General features: G+C 54.0%; 4 protein-coding genes across 4 annotated transcripts; 2 read left to right on the forward strand and 2 right to left on the reverse strand.

Moving 5' to 3' along the window:
- Window positions 1–9563: 9563 nt before the first annotated feature.
- NCS54_00657900 (Hypothetical protein) lies at window positions 9564–10760 on the reverse strand (the record flags this gene model as incomplete). Its single annotated transcript, XM_053152031.1, has 4 exons — window positions 9564–10199; window positions 10270–10530; window positions 10676–10691; window positions 10747–10760. 4 exons carry the CDS (start codon window positions 10758–10760, stop codon window positions 9564–9566), a joined length of 927 nt encoding a protein of 308 aa, XP_053008006.1.
- A 683-nt stretch (window positions 10761–11443) lies between these two features.
- NCS54_00658000 (CS domain-containing protein) lies at window positions 11444–12327 on the forward strand (the record flags this gene model as incomplete). The annotated part of the gene is made up of 3 exons (XM_053152032.1): window positions 11444–11468; window positions 11654–12046; window positions 12101–12327. The coding sequence occupies 3 exons, from the start codon at window positions 11444–11446 to the stop codon at window positions 12325–12327; spliced, it is 645 nt and encodes a 214-aa protein (XP_053008007.1).
- A 787-nt stretch (window positions 12328–13114) lies between these two features.
- NCS54_00658100 (RRM domain-containing protein) lies at window positions 13115–14849 on the reverse strand (the record flags this gene model as incomplete). The annotated part of the gene is made up of 6 exons (XM_053152033.1): window positions 13115–13117; window positions 13170–13431; window positions 13479–13552; window positions 13602–13766; window positions 14546–14575; window positions 14625–14849. 6 exons carry the CDS (start codon window positions 14847–14849, stop codon window positions 13115–13117), a joined length of 759 nt encoding a protein of 252 aa, XP_053008008.1.
- Window positions 14850–16712: 1863 nt separating this feature from the next.
- On the forward strand, window positions 16713–17901 carry NCS54_00658200 (Hypothetical protein; the record flags this gene model as incomplete). Its single annotated transcript, XM_053152034.1, has 2 exons — window positions 16713–17338; window positions 17391–17901. The coding sequence occupies 2 exons, from the start codon at window positions 16713–16715 to the stop codon at window positions 17899–17901; spliced, it is 1137 nt and encodes a 378-aa protein (XP_053008009.1).
- Between the last annotated feature and the right edge of the window lie 589 nt (window positions 17902–18490).

Here is an 18490-nt window from a genome sequence, read left to right on the forward strand (position 1 = left end):
GATAAGCACGGCTTCATAAACCCAACAAACAAACGTTACAATAACAAAATGACGGTCGGACATGTTGGGCAAGACAAAGGCCGCTCTCATCCAAGACAACAAAAACCTGCTTTGATTGATTGCTTCCGTGGCTTGCTTGCTCGTTGTCTTGCCTGTTTGCTCTGCTTCCATCTGAACCCCTACGCGGCTGGCGCCTACGTCTTCGTAATCTGGGGGAGGCCTCGATTCGCTGCCAGCGTCTGAATCATCATCACCACCCCCAAAAACAGGGCTTTTATCACTCGGATTCGGAAGCACAGTCATGGCGGCACAGCCGGTCGGGATTTGCTTGTAATAGGGAATAGATAGGTTGATTGATGACGAGTTGTCAGCGCGGCGCGCGGCGATGCACACACACAAAACCACCTACAACAGCAAAAATACAGTACGACTGGATTACGAGTGTGTGATGAACACGAGTGAATCATCCTTACCCCGTGCCTCTCTATTGGCGACCATCACGGTTGCTTCTTTTTTCGTCTGACCCAGTCATACACTGCATTCCTGCTCGGTCGGCGGCATCGGATCTTGAACCGTCCGTTTGATCATCGCAGCATCAAAAGAGACAATCATTAATCAATCAATCAATCGTTCAATTACTTGCTTGCTTGCTTGTGGCTTCTTGTCTCCTGTTTGCTTTTTCCTTCTTGTCTCTCTCCTCCTTTGCCTCTTCCCCCCCCCACGCCCCCTCTCCCCCCCTTTCAGGCTCTCTGAGAAGAGGCCCCCCGCGATGGCCACAGCAGCCCAAAATCCGCCCTGGGCTGGGCTGGGTGCCCTGGAATCTCCCGAGGGAAACTCAGCTCTCTCTCTCGGGGAAAGAAAAGGGCGGCTAACCACACACCCCTCCTGGCCCCCCGTTCCCGTACCTTTGGGCACCTTATTTCCCATCTTGGGGGTGGACGGCGGCAGGGCTTGCATCCTGACCGCCTCCCTTGGTGACAGAGCACGCCTTTACAGGGCTCCGATGGCCTATCTGCTCTACGCGTTTGACCCGACCGCCCGAAGGGAGTCGTTGATCGATTGGGTTGCATGTGCGGCGACTGTCCGGACAGAGAGAGCTGATGGGATGCCTATCCACCAGTAAAGTCGTCGATAGTAATTATTGATGCTTTTTCACCGCCGGCCAGCGACAGCAAGAAGCAGCGAATAACTCGCCGACAACCAACTTGACACGATGGAGGGGGATAGGAACACGCGCACCTATCCGTTGCGAGCCCTGTTCATCCGCTTCTTCATTCATCACTCTGACTCTATCGCGACTTTGTGTGTTCCCCCCTCTCCAATCGAGAAGCCTTCTTACCAAGCCGCTCCAATCCCGAGTCAACAGAACGGAATCCAGATATACTCTCCACTTTCCACCCCCATCTTCCGCCAATAACCCGGACCGGAATACCCTCTCTCGCCCTTTAGACTTACTTCCCTGCATGCCCGTTAGCTTTTCTCCCTCTCAACCCCTCCGATAGAGCTCCTCCCATGGCGGACCGACAAAACTGCCCTTTTCGTCCAGACTGGGGACCGCACGAATCAGCATCCTCGCTCGCACACCCCTCCCCTCACCGCCGGCCGGCATGGATTGCGATCCCGGTAGCCAATCACAGCAGCCACCGCCTTCTCCGCGATGGCTCCCCTGGGATATCTTCGGTATCGCAATCGAAGACAGGAGTGGGGGCATGTGTGGGCTTCAGGGTTTCCTATCCATGACATGAATCCCAGCTTGTGAATCTCGCCAAATTTCACAATCAGGGAAGAAAAGAAGCAAGAAATCAGTCACAAAATTTGCTTCAAAATTTTCATGAAAATTTTTTCTATCCCAACCTCCTGGGTAGAGTATCATGCAAAAAAGCAAAACGGCTTATAGCGGTTATCCACCTCCGTCCTTTATTTTTCATACAGACTGTGTGTATCCATGTAAACACAAGCCTCTATACCCTTTAACCTCTTCAGCCACAAGGTGCCACTCCGCCTTCCCGAGTTTCCTCGGTGCGACAATGGTACTCGGAGCCGCGCCCGTAGTCCTTTAGCCGACTGTCAGTTTTCCACCTCTCTTGGCAAGCCCCTCTGTGCGGAGCCGTCGATAGCTCCAACTATGCTCTCGACTATCATTTTTCCGCCTCGTTGGTGTATTTTTTTTTGCTGTTGTTTTCTCCCCCTTTGTGTGCGCGCGGCATGCTCCGTCCATGACTCTCGGCCCTGTCTCTCACGGACCATCAAATTGTCTCGATTGAATCAGGGGGAATGAACGCATCTGATAGATCGCAAAAAACACTCCAAAATACGTGAGGCAGGTAAGGGACGAGCGCATGCGTTTGCAACTATGTTCGAGATTGGCCTGGAGGAGTCGAGCTTTTTGGCTGCAATCAATCAGCTTCATCAGATAGTGGTAGCTCAACAGCTGCGTGCTTCCCCGCGGTTTCACCGCGATGATCTGCAGTTCCAGCCCGGTGCTGTGGCACACCCCGTTTGCGCCGCTCTCGGGTTCCAGAGCTTTCAGCTGTAAAGCCCAGAGCACTGCTGATCAGCCCTGAAAGCACCTGTCACATTCACAAGAAGCTGAGCCGTGATAGTCTGGCCCTTTGACCGAGCTCTGTCGGATTATCAGAAGCTTCAGCTAGTATCCCACGGATTCTGTCCGTTGACAATGCTTCCCCCCCGCCGGAAATCTCTTACATTCCCGGTCCCCGCATTCTCATCCGTCTCTAGGGCGGTCAAGAGCAAATGCGCATCTCGGCCGCTTGAGGTGACCTGCCGAACGTTGCATGTGCATGTCCTGCAGCTACGGAACGGATGCAGTGAGTCAGAGGAAATGCATCCATTCTCAGGGTTTGTCTGCCCTCTCCTGTCGTGTGCACCGCCATTCTGCAGCCAACGACATCAGTCATGATTAGATGGAACAGCATCAGCAACAACAAGTGTAACAGCGACAAGCGGGGGGGAAGGCGTTCCGACGTCAAACAGATTTTTCACCGAGCCCACAACTCATGAATATTCTTTCACACCCCCCGGCATCAAAATATTTGCCGGCCCAAAATCATCTCGGGACAAGATACCTGTGTCCCGTCCCTTGTGCCGTCTGGGGAAGTCATTACTCAAGCTTGATTAGTTGGCCCGCCTTCTTGGCTTGGCACTTTGACAGGGGATATTCCACGGAAATGTAGGGAACAGGTTGCCTTGGTAATTCCGGCTCAACACCTCGGCCCAAAAGCACAAGGGCAAAAAATAAAAATCCAGCAACTTGGGATTTGCAATCTCGCTGATGTGGAGTTTTCTCGGCTTCTGGATCGTTACCTGGTCCTTGGTTGACCCTTGTCAATTGCTGCCGCACCCGCGCGCGCGGGTTCAAAAGCCAGCCCGGGGTTGGGAGCTGGGTGTGTTTTGGGTTGCGGCCTTGGATCCGATGCCTCGGTCAGAGATCGGTCGTGAATTTCTTGGTTGTTGTCAGGGCCTCCCCCCCTTCACCGGGGGGTTGTATTGCCCAGCTTCTCTGACATCAGCGATGCCGCGGTAGAAGCGAAGTCGTCATCGCCCATCCATCAGAAGTGTGTGTGTGTGTGTGCGTGTTTACATCCAGCTACGTCAAGAAGGATTTCTTGTTTACTGTTCACGGCAATACGGGAAGAGTCGCGGCGAACACGGCACCGCATTCTATCTCTCATGGACAAATACTTGTCCAAAGTTGGCAGCTGTATCTGTCTCGGTGCATTATCCAAACCGCCGGTCCTTTATCTCGCTCGAGTCGATAAACGTCTTTGCTTTTCACCGAGTGTTTTGCCGCGGTGTCTTGCCGCCCCCCGTGGGTGTGCTCCCCCTCAGCTGGAATACTCCCCGAGGCCCGATTAATTGACCGCGTATGCTTCGGACAGAAACGCGTTTCGTTCCTAATCAATCAGCGCGAACCAAGGCACGCACACCGACGAGCGCGCCCTCCCTACCTAGTCGCCTAAGCATTCATCCACCGCCAATTCCCATGTCCCGCTCCCGGAACTTTGAACGGCCGGGTGCATTTGAAACCTTTATCTCGACCGGGGACAGGGTGTTCAATCTTTTGGGGACCCGTCCCGTCGGTTGCCAAGGGCTTTTTGTCTCCAAATCTCGCTAAGCAAGATTTCTGCTCCAACTTCAGGCTCTCCCGCTCCCATTCCCAGCCGACCGGCGACTCGGGACCACATTCCTGTGATCCGAGCGAGGGTTTACCCCATGTAGCCTTCTTCTCCCGGGCGCGATAGCGTCTTCCGGGGTAAGAGAGAGCCCAGGACGAAAGCAAGGCCCGAGGAAGACCCCCTTTGAATTTCCACCGACTCAAGGCCTTGCTCGCTCCGGCTCCACATTGGGAAAGACGCCGTCGCCCCCGGACCCGATCCGACGGTTCGCTGCTCCCAAAGCCGGGTATTTCCTGACCGTGCCCTCCAGGGGTCCTGACTCTCCTCCTTACTCTTTGGTAAGGAAGAAAGATGCACGCCCCTGACATGGGGATGGACGGACCAAGTGTCGGAGGGGCTCCGTCGAAATTTTCTAGAGCTTCCTTTTCCTTTCGCCGGGACCCTCCCCGATGTCGTCCACCTTCTCTTTACTGCTTAGACGGGGGAGCCACAACGCTCGGTGCAAAGACCACCGACCATGTTCTGCAAGGTTGCACTAGAAGGTCGGTAGAAGGTCCGGTCGAAGGATGAGGAAGTTCGAGATGGATGCTCTGTGTCATGGAAAGCAAGAGTTTTTCGCCTCCTTCCCCATTGACGCAAACCCAGATGCCCTCCTCTTCTGTGTTGCTCCCTCGGTCCGACGTCTCACTGGACAAAGCTGAGGGAAAACACTGGGGAAGGATGGATCTCTTAGCTTCCGCATTTTCCACGTGCTGCGGTACCGCAACGCAACGACTTTTTCCCTCCCCACTCGCTAGAACACCCGCGGCAAAAAGGGTAATCAAGGGTGTGGGCAAAACGGCTGGAAGGAAAACTTGGCCGAGAAGCCCAAAGGGGGCATCTCATTCCGCTGGTAAAGCACGCCCCCTCTTTTCCGTTCGGTGTAACCTTGAGCGAAACGGAGAGACGTGCTCCCAACTTCCCGAATCGTCAAAAGGTGAATCGCGAGTCGCGTAGTCAACCCCCTTCACCGTGGTCCTGCCACGCGATTGACAGCTTAACAGCTTGGGGGTGGTCGCGGGGTTTCCGTGAGGCGCGCACCATGGTCGATGGTGAAGCTTCGCATTGAAGCCAAGATAGGGAGACGGAAATGACTGCGATTTCCCCGGAGATGGCCAAGCAACGCCTCAGCTGGGGACATCAAAGACATGTCTTAATATGGTGATCCCCCGCAAAAAAGGATACGGTGGAATGGCTTCCGGCCGATAAGAGTTCCCGTTTTGTCTCTTGAAATCCGGAGGCGTTGAGACATTCATGTCTTGACTGCGTTCAACAACAGCAACAACAACTGAAGCCGTAATAGATCGCAAAAACACACTCATACAGAAACCCCAAAAGGTAGAACAAAGACACGCCAATCAAAACAATCGCCGATGCAGTTCCCCGCGACTCAGCTACTACTGACTCTCTCAAGAAAGCTACTATCGACAATCCTTTCTTGTTTCGAGCCACACGGCAAAGGTAGGCGATTCGGGTTGCCCTTGAAGGGAAGAAGCCGAAGATGTAACCAGCCACACCACGCAACGTGGGAGCGCCACCTACGCCACGACCTACGGCGTTTGATTGCCCGTTTTGACATTATTGCGAACAGATCCTAATGAGGGGGGGGATCGCGATCAAGTTCCCGTTGAGGGCATCCGGTCAGCGATGACGTCGGCAGAGGCATCGTCAAGATGTTGCCTTGCGCTCATCTCATCTTTAAATCCGGTTCGAGTAGAAGTGTCTGCGTCTTACTGACAAGGTACAAGTATCACTGGCAGAGGAATGCATGCGAAAGCGAAGTGGCTGTTTGTCTGCCGCTGGTTGCACCCGTAATACGGTGAGCCGCGAATACGGTGCAACTATTGCTCCTTTCACTGGTCGTCGGGCGCCCAGAAATAGCATCAGAATATTGATACGGTGTCAGCCTGTTAATATCCTCCTATCGCATCTCCCGCCTCCGTTTTCGCTGTGAGATTGGCTCGGTGCTGTCAGCTCCCGACGAGACGGCAACGTTTACTCCCCCCGTCACGAGACGTGCCTCGGGCGCGTACTGTAACGATGGATGATGGCTTGTCACCCTGAAATGCTTCGTTACAGGTTGGCAAGCAGGCAGACGCGGAGGGTGTATGCTTTCTTGTGTCCTCAGCCACCGGGGCAACAGTCACACTTCAACTGCGGTTTGCTTATTGGGGCTGATAAACCAATCTTTCAGCGCCGCCTGGTTGGTGATGACGATACTCAGCCAGCAGCGCCTCGTCATCTTTGATTGCGGCTTGGTAGGTCACATGGTTGTTTTCGCCTGTTGCCAGCAACCACTGCGCTGGCTGCCAATATCTTGGGCTTTCTTGCTGTTTGCCTACTTGATTGGTTTCCCGTGTTCCTTGGCCAGGTGTGCATCGCCGTCGTTAATGATGATGGCATGTCGCCAGCAAACAGGGCGTCCTTTGAAATCATGATACTGTCAGAAGCATGCAATTCGGGGACATGCTCGGGGACATGACGGTTCCCGCCTCATATCATGGCCACGTCCATGATGCCGTCATCAGCGCCCACGCCCTTGGGTGAGACTGACACGGCGATGCTGCCGCTTCTCCTCCCGCGGGTTCCATTCAATATGGATGTCGTGCCTAATTCATGATGCAGGGCCCTTTTTTCGTCCCGACGGTCCCTTTGCCAATCTGCTGATGCCCGTGACCCAATCTGAGTCTGCCCATCTGAAGCATACCACGTCTGGCAAACAAGGCGTGTGTGGGGGCATCCTAGGTATGGCTTCGTGGGGTGGTCACTTTTTCGTGGGGTTTCCTTGACGGGCAGCCCGAAGTCAGCGAGGCTGTTATGTTGTCTCTCCTTATCTGGCGGCAAGAAGCAAGTAAAGCAAAGCAAAGCAAAGCAACCACCCGCTTGAGGCTGCCACCCCCAAGCCGTGTCTTGGTTGTTTGTGTGTGTGATGTATCTGGGGATTAGTTTCCTCAGTTGTTATCTCTCTTCTCAAACACCAAATGTGCAGTATCTCATTGGCGGCGCCCCTTGATGCGCGGGATCAAACGCCATCCCGTTGATTGAAGCAAGCCAGGATGAAGCATTAGGCTCGGATCAGGTGCTCGTGCCCCCTTCCCGATCATCTCGCATCCCGTTTACGGGGACGCTTTTCACATCCCGCGACGGTTGATGAGGCTGGCTCCCCGGAAACCCTTTCTCTTGTCCCCCCACGCACTGCATCACGGCCGAGCGTCCCTCAACCAAAGGATTCACCCACGCGGACCCCGGGTCCGGGAGGGGACACGGCCGGGAGAGGATGGGGGCTTTTTAGTGCCCGCTCCTGTTCGCAGGGATAAATGAGGCGGGAGTTTGCTGTCTGTTGAGTATGAGTAAGGGGGAGGCATGGTGTTTGCTTCAAGTGCAGGGGGAGATAAGATCAATCATAGACGAGTTTCTCAGCTGGGTTGCCGCCTCGATATTCCCAAGTGTTTGTGAGCTATCAACTCCCAAACTCTCGATATCACTTCCAGAGGCGGTCAGTTACGATCGCAAAAAAAAATCCTCTGGGCTGGGACCATACGAAACTGCCGGGTAAATTGGTTGCTGCACCATAACGACACGCCCTTCCCGTCCGATGCGCTGCGATGCGATGCAGCGCATGCAGCCTTGCCGGCTCTGCCGCAGCTTGCATATGCCCTCTCTTTTTGCTTCACCGATCCAGCTCGTGCTTGTTTCGGCTTTCACTGCAACCCACAGAGTTTCCCCCCCGTCACTGTCACTGCTTCACCGCATCGTCTTGCGTGCGCCATACATATAAACAAGACGCATACCGCCTTTTGAAACCGCCCTTTCTTCCCCTGCGGCCAAAACGTTTGGTTCTCTATATTCCCAGACTCTGCAGGGGATATTAAACTCTCCTCTGAAAGCTGTGCTGCCCTAACCCTAGCAATTCTGCTGTGCTGTTTCTGCGTCGGTGGTTTTCATCTCATCTCTGCGCTGGCTCGACTTACACGACACCAACTGTCCCTTGCAGACCAGACGCAGCTACCCTTGTTTGCCTGAATGACTCAGAGAGAAAAAAGTCTTTTGATAGATTGCGTTCAGGATGTGATATGTCGTTCCGTTCCCGTGACCGCTCGGTTAAATCTGCCAGTTGTTTTGTTTGGGTTTCACTGTTGCGGTGAGGCCATCTACAAACCTCGCAGCCCAACTGTGTCGTGTCAGCTACGTCATGCTGTTCGAGTCTCACGACATGTTCAGCTCTTTTGACGGGCATGAGAAATCAATTCCAACTGCATTGCCCCTGCATGATGAGGGTTTGTACCTACTTTTGCGCACGAACTGTCTATAATGTTGAGATTGAGGCCAGCTCGGATCGGGCACTGGCTCCAGGGTAGGTGAATGTTGAGTCGTTCTCATCCACATTGGCCTATTTGCCTCGCAGTCGTTCATTTACTATGCGTTATATGTAATTCGTTGGTAATAGCTTGTATGCTTGGCAGTCACGTCAGTTCTACCGGTTGTTGAGTTTTGGTAATGTGTAGTTGCTTGAGTGGATTTGCAGTTGCAAGTCATCAAACAACCACAAGAAGATGAAAGCCATAACGATTCGTAATTACACACCTCAAATCTGCAGAGTCCGAGACATGAACGTCTATCTATGACTCTAGTACAATAGAGTCATTCGGCCATACTACCATCATCTCTGCATACTTACCAGGTTGTTCATATTATCACCTAACACGCCTCCTTCTCCCTACATAAGACTACAGAGGGAGGATGAGAGCCTCTTCTTATCCCTTTTGACTGGGATAGGTCATTAATTTTCAAGAAGAGTTGTTGAGAATAGAATGACCGGCGCCACTTCAGTGAGATTAAGAAATATCGTTGTCATGCATGAAAGACTGGCCGTGAAGTCTTGCCGTTCTCATAACACCCAATCTTATTCCTCCCAAGCCACCCTGATTCACCAAATGGACTTGCATGAAGAAAACCCTTGACGCTACAAGTCATAGCCTAATATTCAATAGCCCGTATGGGAAATACATAGCCCCCGGAGCTGACGTCCCTAGCGAGATACCGACATGTGCATATGGCCTGGGTTTTGATCCAGTTGGCATACATAGCAAGTGGGCAAGTAGATGGCAACTCCTCGAGTGTTACAGAACCAATGTGAGTTGGTTCGCGCAATATTCAAGACCTGAATACTGGTCTCGAGCAGAGTCTGGCGCATCGTCATGTATATATGTGCGTAACCAAGCGTACACCAAATACGTGAGCAACACAATCTTGGGCTCTGACACGTAGAGCAGCCGTATAATCGAGTGTATACCAAAATATGAAACAGCGCCAGACACCCCGACTCCTCCCATGACAATAAACATCCAACGAGATGAAACTCAGATGACCGACCCTTCCCACCATGCCTCAGCTCCGCAGAGCCTCTAACCGGTTGCGCATCTGGTCCATCATAGCCTCGGCATCCTCCTCTTCCTCCTCCTCCTCCTGGGGCTTCTGCGGCTCTGGCACAGGCGCCACGGGAAGCTTGGGCTCGCGGTCCTTTAGGATCTCGCCCAGCACCTTGTCCACTTCTCCCTCGGCCTCCTCGTCCTCCATCAGCATATCCCCATCGGCGGGCAGCGAGTCCTCCACCATCTCCTCGATGATTCCTGCCTTCATCAGCTCCACGCTCAGCTCCTGCATGGTGCCCGCCAGCTCCGGAAGTCGGATCAGCGTGTTGACGTCCTTCATGATGCCCACGCTCGCCCGGATCGAGCCCTCAATCTTGCGCACCGCAAACGCCTCGTTGACCTGCATTTGCACAGAGTTGAGCTGCGCCTTGGACGTGACCAGCCGCGCCGACGTCTTGCGCGCCCGGACGAGCTCGCGCGCAAAGTCCCGGACCTCCTGCTGGGCCTGCTTGGCGCGGGCCGGGTCGCGCTGGCCTCGACGGTCGGCCTGGATGATGAGGTTCCTGGTCTTGGCTTCGACTTGCTTGACTGAGGCAATGTCTCGATCGATCTTGCGGATGTTTTGGCGCATCAACGCATTGCATTTGCGCATCTACCGAGGCAACGGTGGCAGGTTAGCACGGGGTCACGCCATGGCAGGACGTGTGCAATCCTGAGCGTACCTGGGCCTGAGGATCAGGCTTGGCAAAGAGAGACCTGAATGTCTCCATGGTGGCGGTCGGGAGGTAGCGAGGAGGAGTCGAGCGAAGGGTTCGTGATAAGCTAAAATGGCCGCGCCAATGACGCAACTGGAGATGGCCAGCGAGCGGAGCAAATGGCTCAGGTGTGTTCAACTCGGCCGTAAACGGTGGAACAGTGTTCTTCTCAGATAGAGTAGGATTCTCGCCTCGCACAAACCGATAAGGCGGCTTGATATCGTCTCGCTAGTCGTCGAGTCAGTCGCAGCTCGTCGTTGGATGATGTTGGGTCATGGTGGTGAGGCTCGACCACACCAGCCCAAGCCTCGAGGCTGACGAAAGGCGGGCGGCAGGACGGCGATTTGATTGGTCTGACGGGAGGCGGACATACAGGGGACCACGGGCGGCTTATCCACTGGAGGAGTCGCTGTGGCCTGCGCCGGTGGTGCCTGGCACAGTTACCCCGCCATCCACATGCCGGGCGCGTGTAGGTCGGGTCGACCGCTCAGGCAGGCTCTAGGCTAGGCTGCCGTAGCCGGGGATGCTGAGAGAAGATGAACCACGAATGCCAGGTCAGATTGAGTTGATTGCGATGCTATCTAGAGTTTCTGGAAACATATGTCAAACCTAATTGTCTCCTATGCATCATGCCCGCTTCAGGTGACCAAGCAATGGATCCAAGCTCCCTCCAGCATCTTCTAGGAGCTCCAGCCCGGAAATAGTGGAGAGGGGCGGTACCCAGAGAGTGACAACGTCAGAGCGGGCACCTCTCTCCAATGCGCTAGGGCGGTACCTTGCCTTCCGCGGTAGTTCGGCAGTGCGAGCAGGTACACCCGCATCAAATGCCCCTCAGCTGCGATGCCGTTCTGTCCCCTTCTCACACATTCTACGCCGCCTTCTCTTTCAGCAAACAACGGGACCGTCCAAGCCTCACAGCGGGCGGAGTACTCCCTGCTACCTACCGTACAGCTAATACAGAAGGGGGCCGCCTGAGCTAAACCTGCATCTCCTCCGCCCACCAAAAACTCATCCACTCTACTCTTCTTCACTCTGCTGCATCATCAACAACCGCCCTTTCTCCTTCTCTCTGTTTTTTTTCCTTCTTGACTTAAAACTTTGAGATACCCTTTGACGACTTTTTCCCACACTCTTCATCACAATGGCTGACACTGTCTTCCCCGAAGGTATGTCGCCTACAGCCCTGTCTTGTGTTATCGCCAGCCTCCCCCCTCCCGGGCCCGGTCCTGCTCTCTGTCGCCGCGCCCACCGACAATTAGCAAGACCTGCCTCGGGATTGCTTCATCCTGATCGCATCTCCTCACGCTTCGTGTCAATGTTTCGAAGCACTCGCTAACCCCTCTCCCCGCAGTCCTCTGGGCCCAGCGATCCTCCGTCGCCGACCCCGCCAAGAACTTCATCTACCTGACCCTCGCGGTCCCCGACGTGCCCAAGGATGGCCTCACCCTCGACCTCAAGCCCACCAGCCTCAACTTCACCGGCACTTCATCCACTCTCAAGAGGAAGTACCACGTCGAGCTCGAGTTCTGGGGCGAGATCGACCCCGCCGAGAGCAAGATCAACCACACTGCCAAGAACATTGAGATCAAGCTTCACAAGAAGGAGCTCAAGGAGGAGTACTGGCCTCGGTTGCTCAAGGAATCCAAGCGTGTTCACTTCCTCAAGACCGACTTTGACAAGTGGGTCGACGAGGATGAGCAGAACGAGGCTCCCGAGGACGACTTCTCTCAGTTTGGCGGCATGAGTGAGTGAACCTGAGATAACCACTGCGCAGCATGAAGCTAACCGGATACAACAGACGGCATGCCCGGTATGGGCGACATGGGTGGTGACTTTGGTGGCATCGACTTCTCCAAGCTCGGAGGCGGTGCTGGTTTCCCCGGTGCCGAGGGAGCAGGCGACGACGATGAGGGTGACGATGATGACGAAGAGGACATGCCCGCTCTTGAGGGCGATGACAAGAAGGAGGCTGACAAGCCCGCTGCCGCCGCCGCTGCCCCTGCGGCCACCGAGAAGAAGGACTAAATGGAAGCACGGATGTTTGTTGCTGCGATCGAGAGGAGCATCTCTTAACAACTGGATCAGGCGGGGTGGCTTAGGCGTTGTGCTACTTGGTTCTTACGGATCCATCGTTGAAAATGCACTACCCGTTTCGATATGGAGAAAAAAATGGAAAAAGTATAAAGTAATAATGTCTCCTTGATGGCTCGGTGTAATCTCGTGTGTGCTGTGAAACTCTTGTCGTCTTGGTGAAATGCTGTGTTGCGCCAGAGCCTCTTGTTCAATGTCTTGGTTCTCATTTCAAGGCTGGCTGAATCTGCACTCCATGAGACATGGCTTTTGTTGTAGATGGCTTTGCTACAGATAACTTTCACTCACAACCGGCAACTGGTTGACAACTCGCAATAGAAGTTGGTCCTTTCTAACGTTTAAACTTTACATAAATCACGTCGGCAAAGCAAATGCGTGGAACCTTGTCTTATTCCATCTATTATACATTTCACCTGCTCAGCCCGGCTCAGCACCAGGTCAGGTCTGGTGCCCATTAGGAAAAGACTTGGACCGGGCTTTCGTCGATAAGTAGCGGGACGAGGGAGTAGAATGAGATCAAAAGCAATAACAAATGCAAAACCAGCTGCCCCGTTATCCGACCTCGGAGTGTCCCTCTTCCTCTCCCTCAAAAACAATCTGTTGTGACAGTAACCATGGGGAACCCAGCGTGTCCTTGCTCCTCAGCATGTGCCAAATAGCAACTTGTTTTTGATGTTTATTAATTATTTCTCGCAATACCCTTCTTTCTCGCGTAAATTGCTCACTATCGTCGTGGTTAGCTTCGTTCGTCGACAAGTATAGCATCAAGTACATACAGCAATACCATCCATGTCAGCATCACCGCCAGCGGCAGCTGGTGCCGGGGCCGGAGCAGCCGCGTTGTTGGCCTCGGGGTTGGCCGCAGCGTCGAAGTAGTCGTTCATCTCTGAGTCGAGCTCCTCGCGAGTCTTCTTCGCGGGACGGTTGTTGCGACCACGGCGCTTCTTGTTGGCGGCAGCTCCCTTGGCAGCACCACCCTTGGCAGCGCCGGCGTTGTGCTTGTCAGCAGCCGCCGACTTGGGCTGAGCCTTGGGCTGACTATTTGCTTGTTAGCGCAGTTCTCGGTCTCATGTGAATCAACTTACGTGGTGCGCTCAGCGAGAGTCTTAACAGCAGGGATGACCTTATCGGCCTGGGCGGCTCCGACAACGATCTCGATCTATTTAAGTTAGAGATTGTGGAAAGCATTTGGGTTAACCAGAACGTACCTTGATAGGTCGGTTGTCAACCAAAAGACCGTTCAGTTTCTGGAAGGCCTTGCTGGCGCCGTCCGACTTGTGGAAGGTCACGTTGGCGATACCACGGCTTTGCGAGTTGGGACCGTAGGAGATCTCGACTCGCTTGATGGGACCAACGGACTGGACGAAATACTCCTATCGGGGGGAAACAGTGTTAGTCTTCCGAAGTGTAGTTGTACGATAACCGCCATTCCGTCTTCGAGCCTCGATCGTTCCAGTTCCGGGAGAGTTTTACATCGCCAGGGTTTGGCAGTCATTGCGGGCGGGTGGCCAGCGAGCAGAGCAGTAAGCCGATGCTAGAATCCTCGTTGCCCACCTGGGGCTTTGGTGATCATTAGGAGCATAGACCCACACGGTTCTCATTTCAAAAGCACAGCCCACATCTCGGGATCCCAGCCCAAGTTCTATACCGGTGTAGTAACTCGACAGATCAACTGCCAGAAAGACGAACGACATGTTTCTAAAAGCCCAAGTTCGCATATGACCGAGGGATGATCGAATACTCCGGATCCTCGAGGATTCTGTGCATGTGCTCACTGCTTGCTCGCTGAAGTCGGCGCGGGATTTCAAAGACGGTTTCATCCGAAGGAAATCGCTGGCCGTGGCTGGTGGAATGCGCATATCGTTTCGACAAGCCTCTATCCGTTGGAGTCGGCGCTATACAAGCAAGGAAAGCTGACCAGGCATTTCCTGCGAAATCATCGCGCGACAAGGATGTTCTCAACTTCCGACAGTTACCATGTTCCAGGCACTTTTCGTCAAGGAAGGAGAATGGGCGTCCGATAGCTCCGGGCCAGCGGGCTGAGTCGATAGACTAGCCGATAAGACGCGACGTCGAAAGGCAAAAAGGAGAGCGGCGATGAAGAACAGGTCGAACAAAGTCCGGGGCATCAAGAGCCACAGCGGAGACATACCTTAATCTGCTGCTCCGAGACGTCCTTAGGCTGTGACGCGTTAGTGAGGGGCCATGCCGAGAGCGGTTGGGAATCTTACCAGATTGCTGACGATAATCTTGCTGTCACTGTTGGTGGGGGTCGCCTTTGCCGGAACGGGCTTTGCGCCAGCACCGCGAGCGGGCTTCGAGTTCTTCTGGATACCTCCGACAGGCGCGGCTGCGGCGGGGCGTCCGGTGGAACGGCGCGGGTTGTTGCGACGGCGAGCGCTGCGGCGCTGGGCCTGAGTGATGTCCTCAAGAGCTTGGTCGAGCTTGCCAGACATTGTGTTTGTTGGTGTGAAAATGTTGGTGATGTTGGGTCAATGAAAAAAAATGAGAGGCAATGGTATGCCTTTCGGGTCGAGGATCGATGCTGTTCTGGCTGATATAGCGGTCAGATCAGCAGGTAGATCGAATGACACGTTTTGTCTGGTGTCAAAGGCGCGGTGCGGAAATGAGGCGATGACAAAGGCTTGATGTCAACGACGGCGCGTAGAGTCGCAAGGTGTGAAAGAAGAGAAAGGTGTTCGCAAGGTGCGTTCGGGTGATTGAAATGGACGAAAGAAACGGCGCGCAGGGATTAAGGCGGGCCGGTGAAAGAAGAAGAAGTTTTGAGATGTGGGCGTGCTTTGTTTGGAGTTGGGTTGAAAGATGGAGGAGAAGAAGAGGGAGTTGGAGAGAGGGACAGATGCGTAGAAAAACACGGGGTGGGCGTTGCTTCTTGCTCCTTCCGACGCCTGCCTAAGGAGCTGAGCGCGCAGGCACGCGGGTCGCTTAAGGCGTCGCCGGTGCGCTAGTCTACTTTGGGTAGTGCTTAGCCACAAATCGCCACAACGACAACATGCAGCGCCAATCAGTGGATGGGATGGAGGCCTGATGATGCATTGAAAGGACAACACCAACGATGGCCAGCTCCCAGAGACCTCTGTGTTTCATGCAAGGCCATTGGAATTGGAATAACAAAGATGAAAATGTTGACGAAAGAGAGATTGAACGAAAATAGCTTGTTTGGGTTGCTATGGAATCGGTCCGAGGTAACGAACAATGTGAGATCGCTTTCAAGAGACTTTGAGGTTATGCTCTGGCGCACTCCGAGTCCCAAACCAGGCAGTCTTTGAAGCTCATCCTTTGTAGATGCAGTCGTCGAAAACGCGTAGTATGTAATACGGATGTGTCGAAAACCGGAACGCTCGCTGCCATGCAACCCTCTGAGTGATTCTTCCCCTTATTGCATCGATCTTTTGTCTAGGTCCAGAATGGACTCGAATCTTTCAACAATTTCCTTTAACGCCGAGCAGCCCTCTCCTAGAGAATAAATGTCCCAATGGTGAAATTGTACAATGCGCTATCAGCCATGGCGAAAGGCCATCATAGCGCAGCTTGCTTGGAGCTTCCCTTCTTCGGAGCCTCGACTTCTTTCACGGCGTTGATCTCGAGGAAATGATAGACGACAATGAGAATCATTGATGTAGAGCCGAGAAAGATGGCTAGTCGGTAAAGATCGCCGTCGGAAATCATCGTTGCGGTTGAATCGAGGGATCAAGAGAGGACGGTTGGGACTGGGAGCTTCGTGAGGTCAGCGACTGCTTTGCGCGATACGGGCACTCGGACTGTTTGTTTACCAGTAATATCTGTAATTGACAGAATAGCCTGCGCACGTAAATGCGATGTCTGCAAATTCAAGGAAGACGGCGAAGCTCGAGTGCACGCGAATCTGTAGATGGTGATGGGAGCTTTCCAACTGGCCAGATGGAGCTTTGGTCGCTTCGACCACTGAGGTAAGCGTCACGTTAGGGGCTTCGAGAGGTACGTACTCGTGTCCACTAGGTCAGTGGCGCCGGACTGCCCGCCAGAATCTGACCCCCGACTCGCGGCCTGGGGACGAATCCACGAAAAAAGTCTTGGGCAGGACTGCCTCGCACGTGACTCATTGTGACTTCATCCTCCACCCAATACAGCCCAGCCCACCAACTATCAGCAATCTTTAACACCCATCTTTTTTCCCATCTGGCGGCATTGGTTTCGGCTTTGCACAACTGGGAAACCTGGGAAACACGGCACCGGAAACGATTTTCGATCGAGTCGACTGTTGAGCGCCTCCCGCTCGTCTTTACTTCGAACGATTACCCCGCCACCGACCGCCCATCATGCCTCCCAAGAAGGGCAAGGAGCCCGCCCCCAAGAAGGCGACCAAGTCGGTCGAGGACCGGACTTTTGGCATGAAAAATAAAAAGGGTGGTGCTGCCAAGAAGGAAATTGCCCGTATGTCGGCGAACCTCAAGAACAGTGGTAGCGCCGAGGAGAAGCGTAAGCAGGCTGAGAAGGAAGCCCGAGAGCGCGAGAAGAAGGCCGCAGAGGAGGCCCGTAGGGAGACAGAGGCATTGTTGAACAAGCCCGCTCAGGTTCAGAAGGTGCCTTTCGGCGTCGACCCCAAGACAGTTGTATGCATCTTTTACAAGAAAGGCAACTGTGAGAAGGGAAGGAAGTGCAAGTTTGCACACGATCTGGCCATCGAGCGCAAGACGGAGAAGAAGAACCTGTACAGCGACACCCGAAAAGAAGAGGAGGAAACTAAGAAAGCCGAGACTTCTGCAGACTGGGATGAAGAGAAGCTTCGAAAGGTTGTTCTGTCCAAGAAGGGTAACCAACGGACAACCACCGACAAGGTGTGCAAGTACTTTATCGAGGCCATTGAGGATGGAAAATACGGCTGGTTCTGGATTTGTCCCAATGGCGGCGACAAGTGCATGTACAAGCATGCTCTCCCCCCTGGGTACGTATACCTTGTCTTGATATGTAATACCAAGCATGCTAATTGGATACAGATTCGTTCTGAAGACCAAGGAACAGAGAGCGGCCGAAAAGGCACTCCTAGACAAGTCGCCACTCAAGACCCTGACGCTGGAAGACTTCTTGGAGTCGGAGCGACACAAATTGACTGGCGATTTGACTCCGGTGACGCCCGAGACTTTTGCCAAATGGAAGAAGGAGCGTCTGGACAAGAAAGCCGCCGAGGAACAGTTGCGCAAGGCTAAGGAAAACACTGGACGTGCCCTCTTCGAGAGTGGCAAGTGGAGAGATGAGGACGATTCAGAGGCCACCGACGACGAGGACGAGGACGTGTGGAACCTGGAGAAGCTCAGGAAGGAGACAGAAGCTATCCGATCAGAGAAGGAAGACGCTCGTCTGGCTGCACTACACGGCACATCGAACTTTGGCACTCCGAACTTTGGCACTCCAGGCGCCGATACACCAGCAGAAGACACTCCAGCCGAGACTCCAGCCGAGGAGGCCTCAGCGGAGGAGACCCCAGCCGAGGAAAAGTCTGGATCTTGAGCTCTTGGGAAGACTGGCGCATGGAGAATGTAGAGTCTAGAAGATCGAGTATCTGGGATTTCGTCGAGTACTCACTTGTTGAGCTCGCCGGGGAACAGACCATCCAGAGGCAAGCCGAGCCCTGCTGCTGACCTCACGCCAGTGACACCACAAGCGAGAGGCGCGAGCAGGTTCTCCATGGCGATCCGTTGCCTTGCCAATCCTCCACGGGAGGAGGGATGACGTCTTTTCCCCGAGTAGAATATATCATGGTGGCATACGAGCTGACAAGAGAATGGTTTAACCCCTGTGTGACTAGGCAAACATGGCGGCATTCGTGCAGAACGTGGCAGACTTGGGCTTATGCCGTGTGGGCTCGGGCGACATGTAGTTGTGAGGCGTGGTGATGTGAAGCAGAGTAAGCCGCGGTTTACCTTGGCTGGAGTTTTGATGGATGGCGGGGGATGCATGAGTGCCGGGGTCAAAGGGGGTCGGATGCCCAGATCTGGTGCAGATCATGAGAGTTCCGGGAGTGTAAGGGTTGTTTCCGACCGTGATGAGCGGCACTGGAGCGGGCTGGACTCTTTGACATGTCATCATGGGCGTCGGG

This window comes from Fusarium falciforme, chromosome 5 (genome assembly GCF_026873545.1).
Source record: "Fusarium falciforme chromosome 5, complete sequence".
Classification (NCBI taxonomy): Eukaryota; Fungi; Ascomycota; class Sordariomycetes; order Hypocreales; family Nectriaceae; genus Fusarium; species Fusarium falciforme.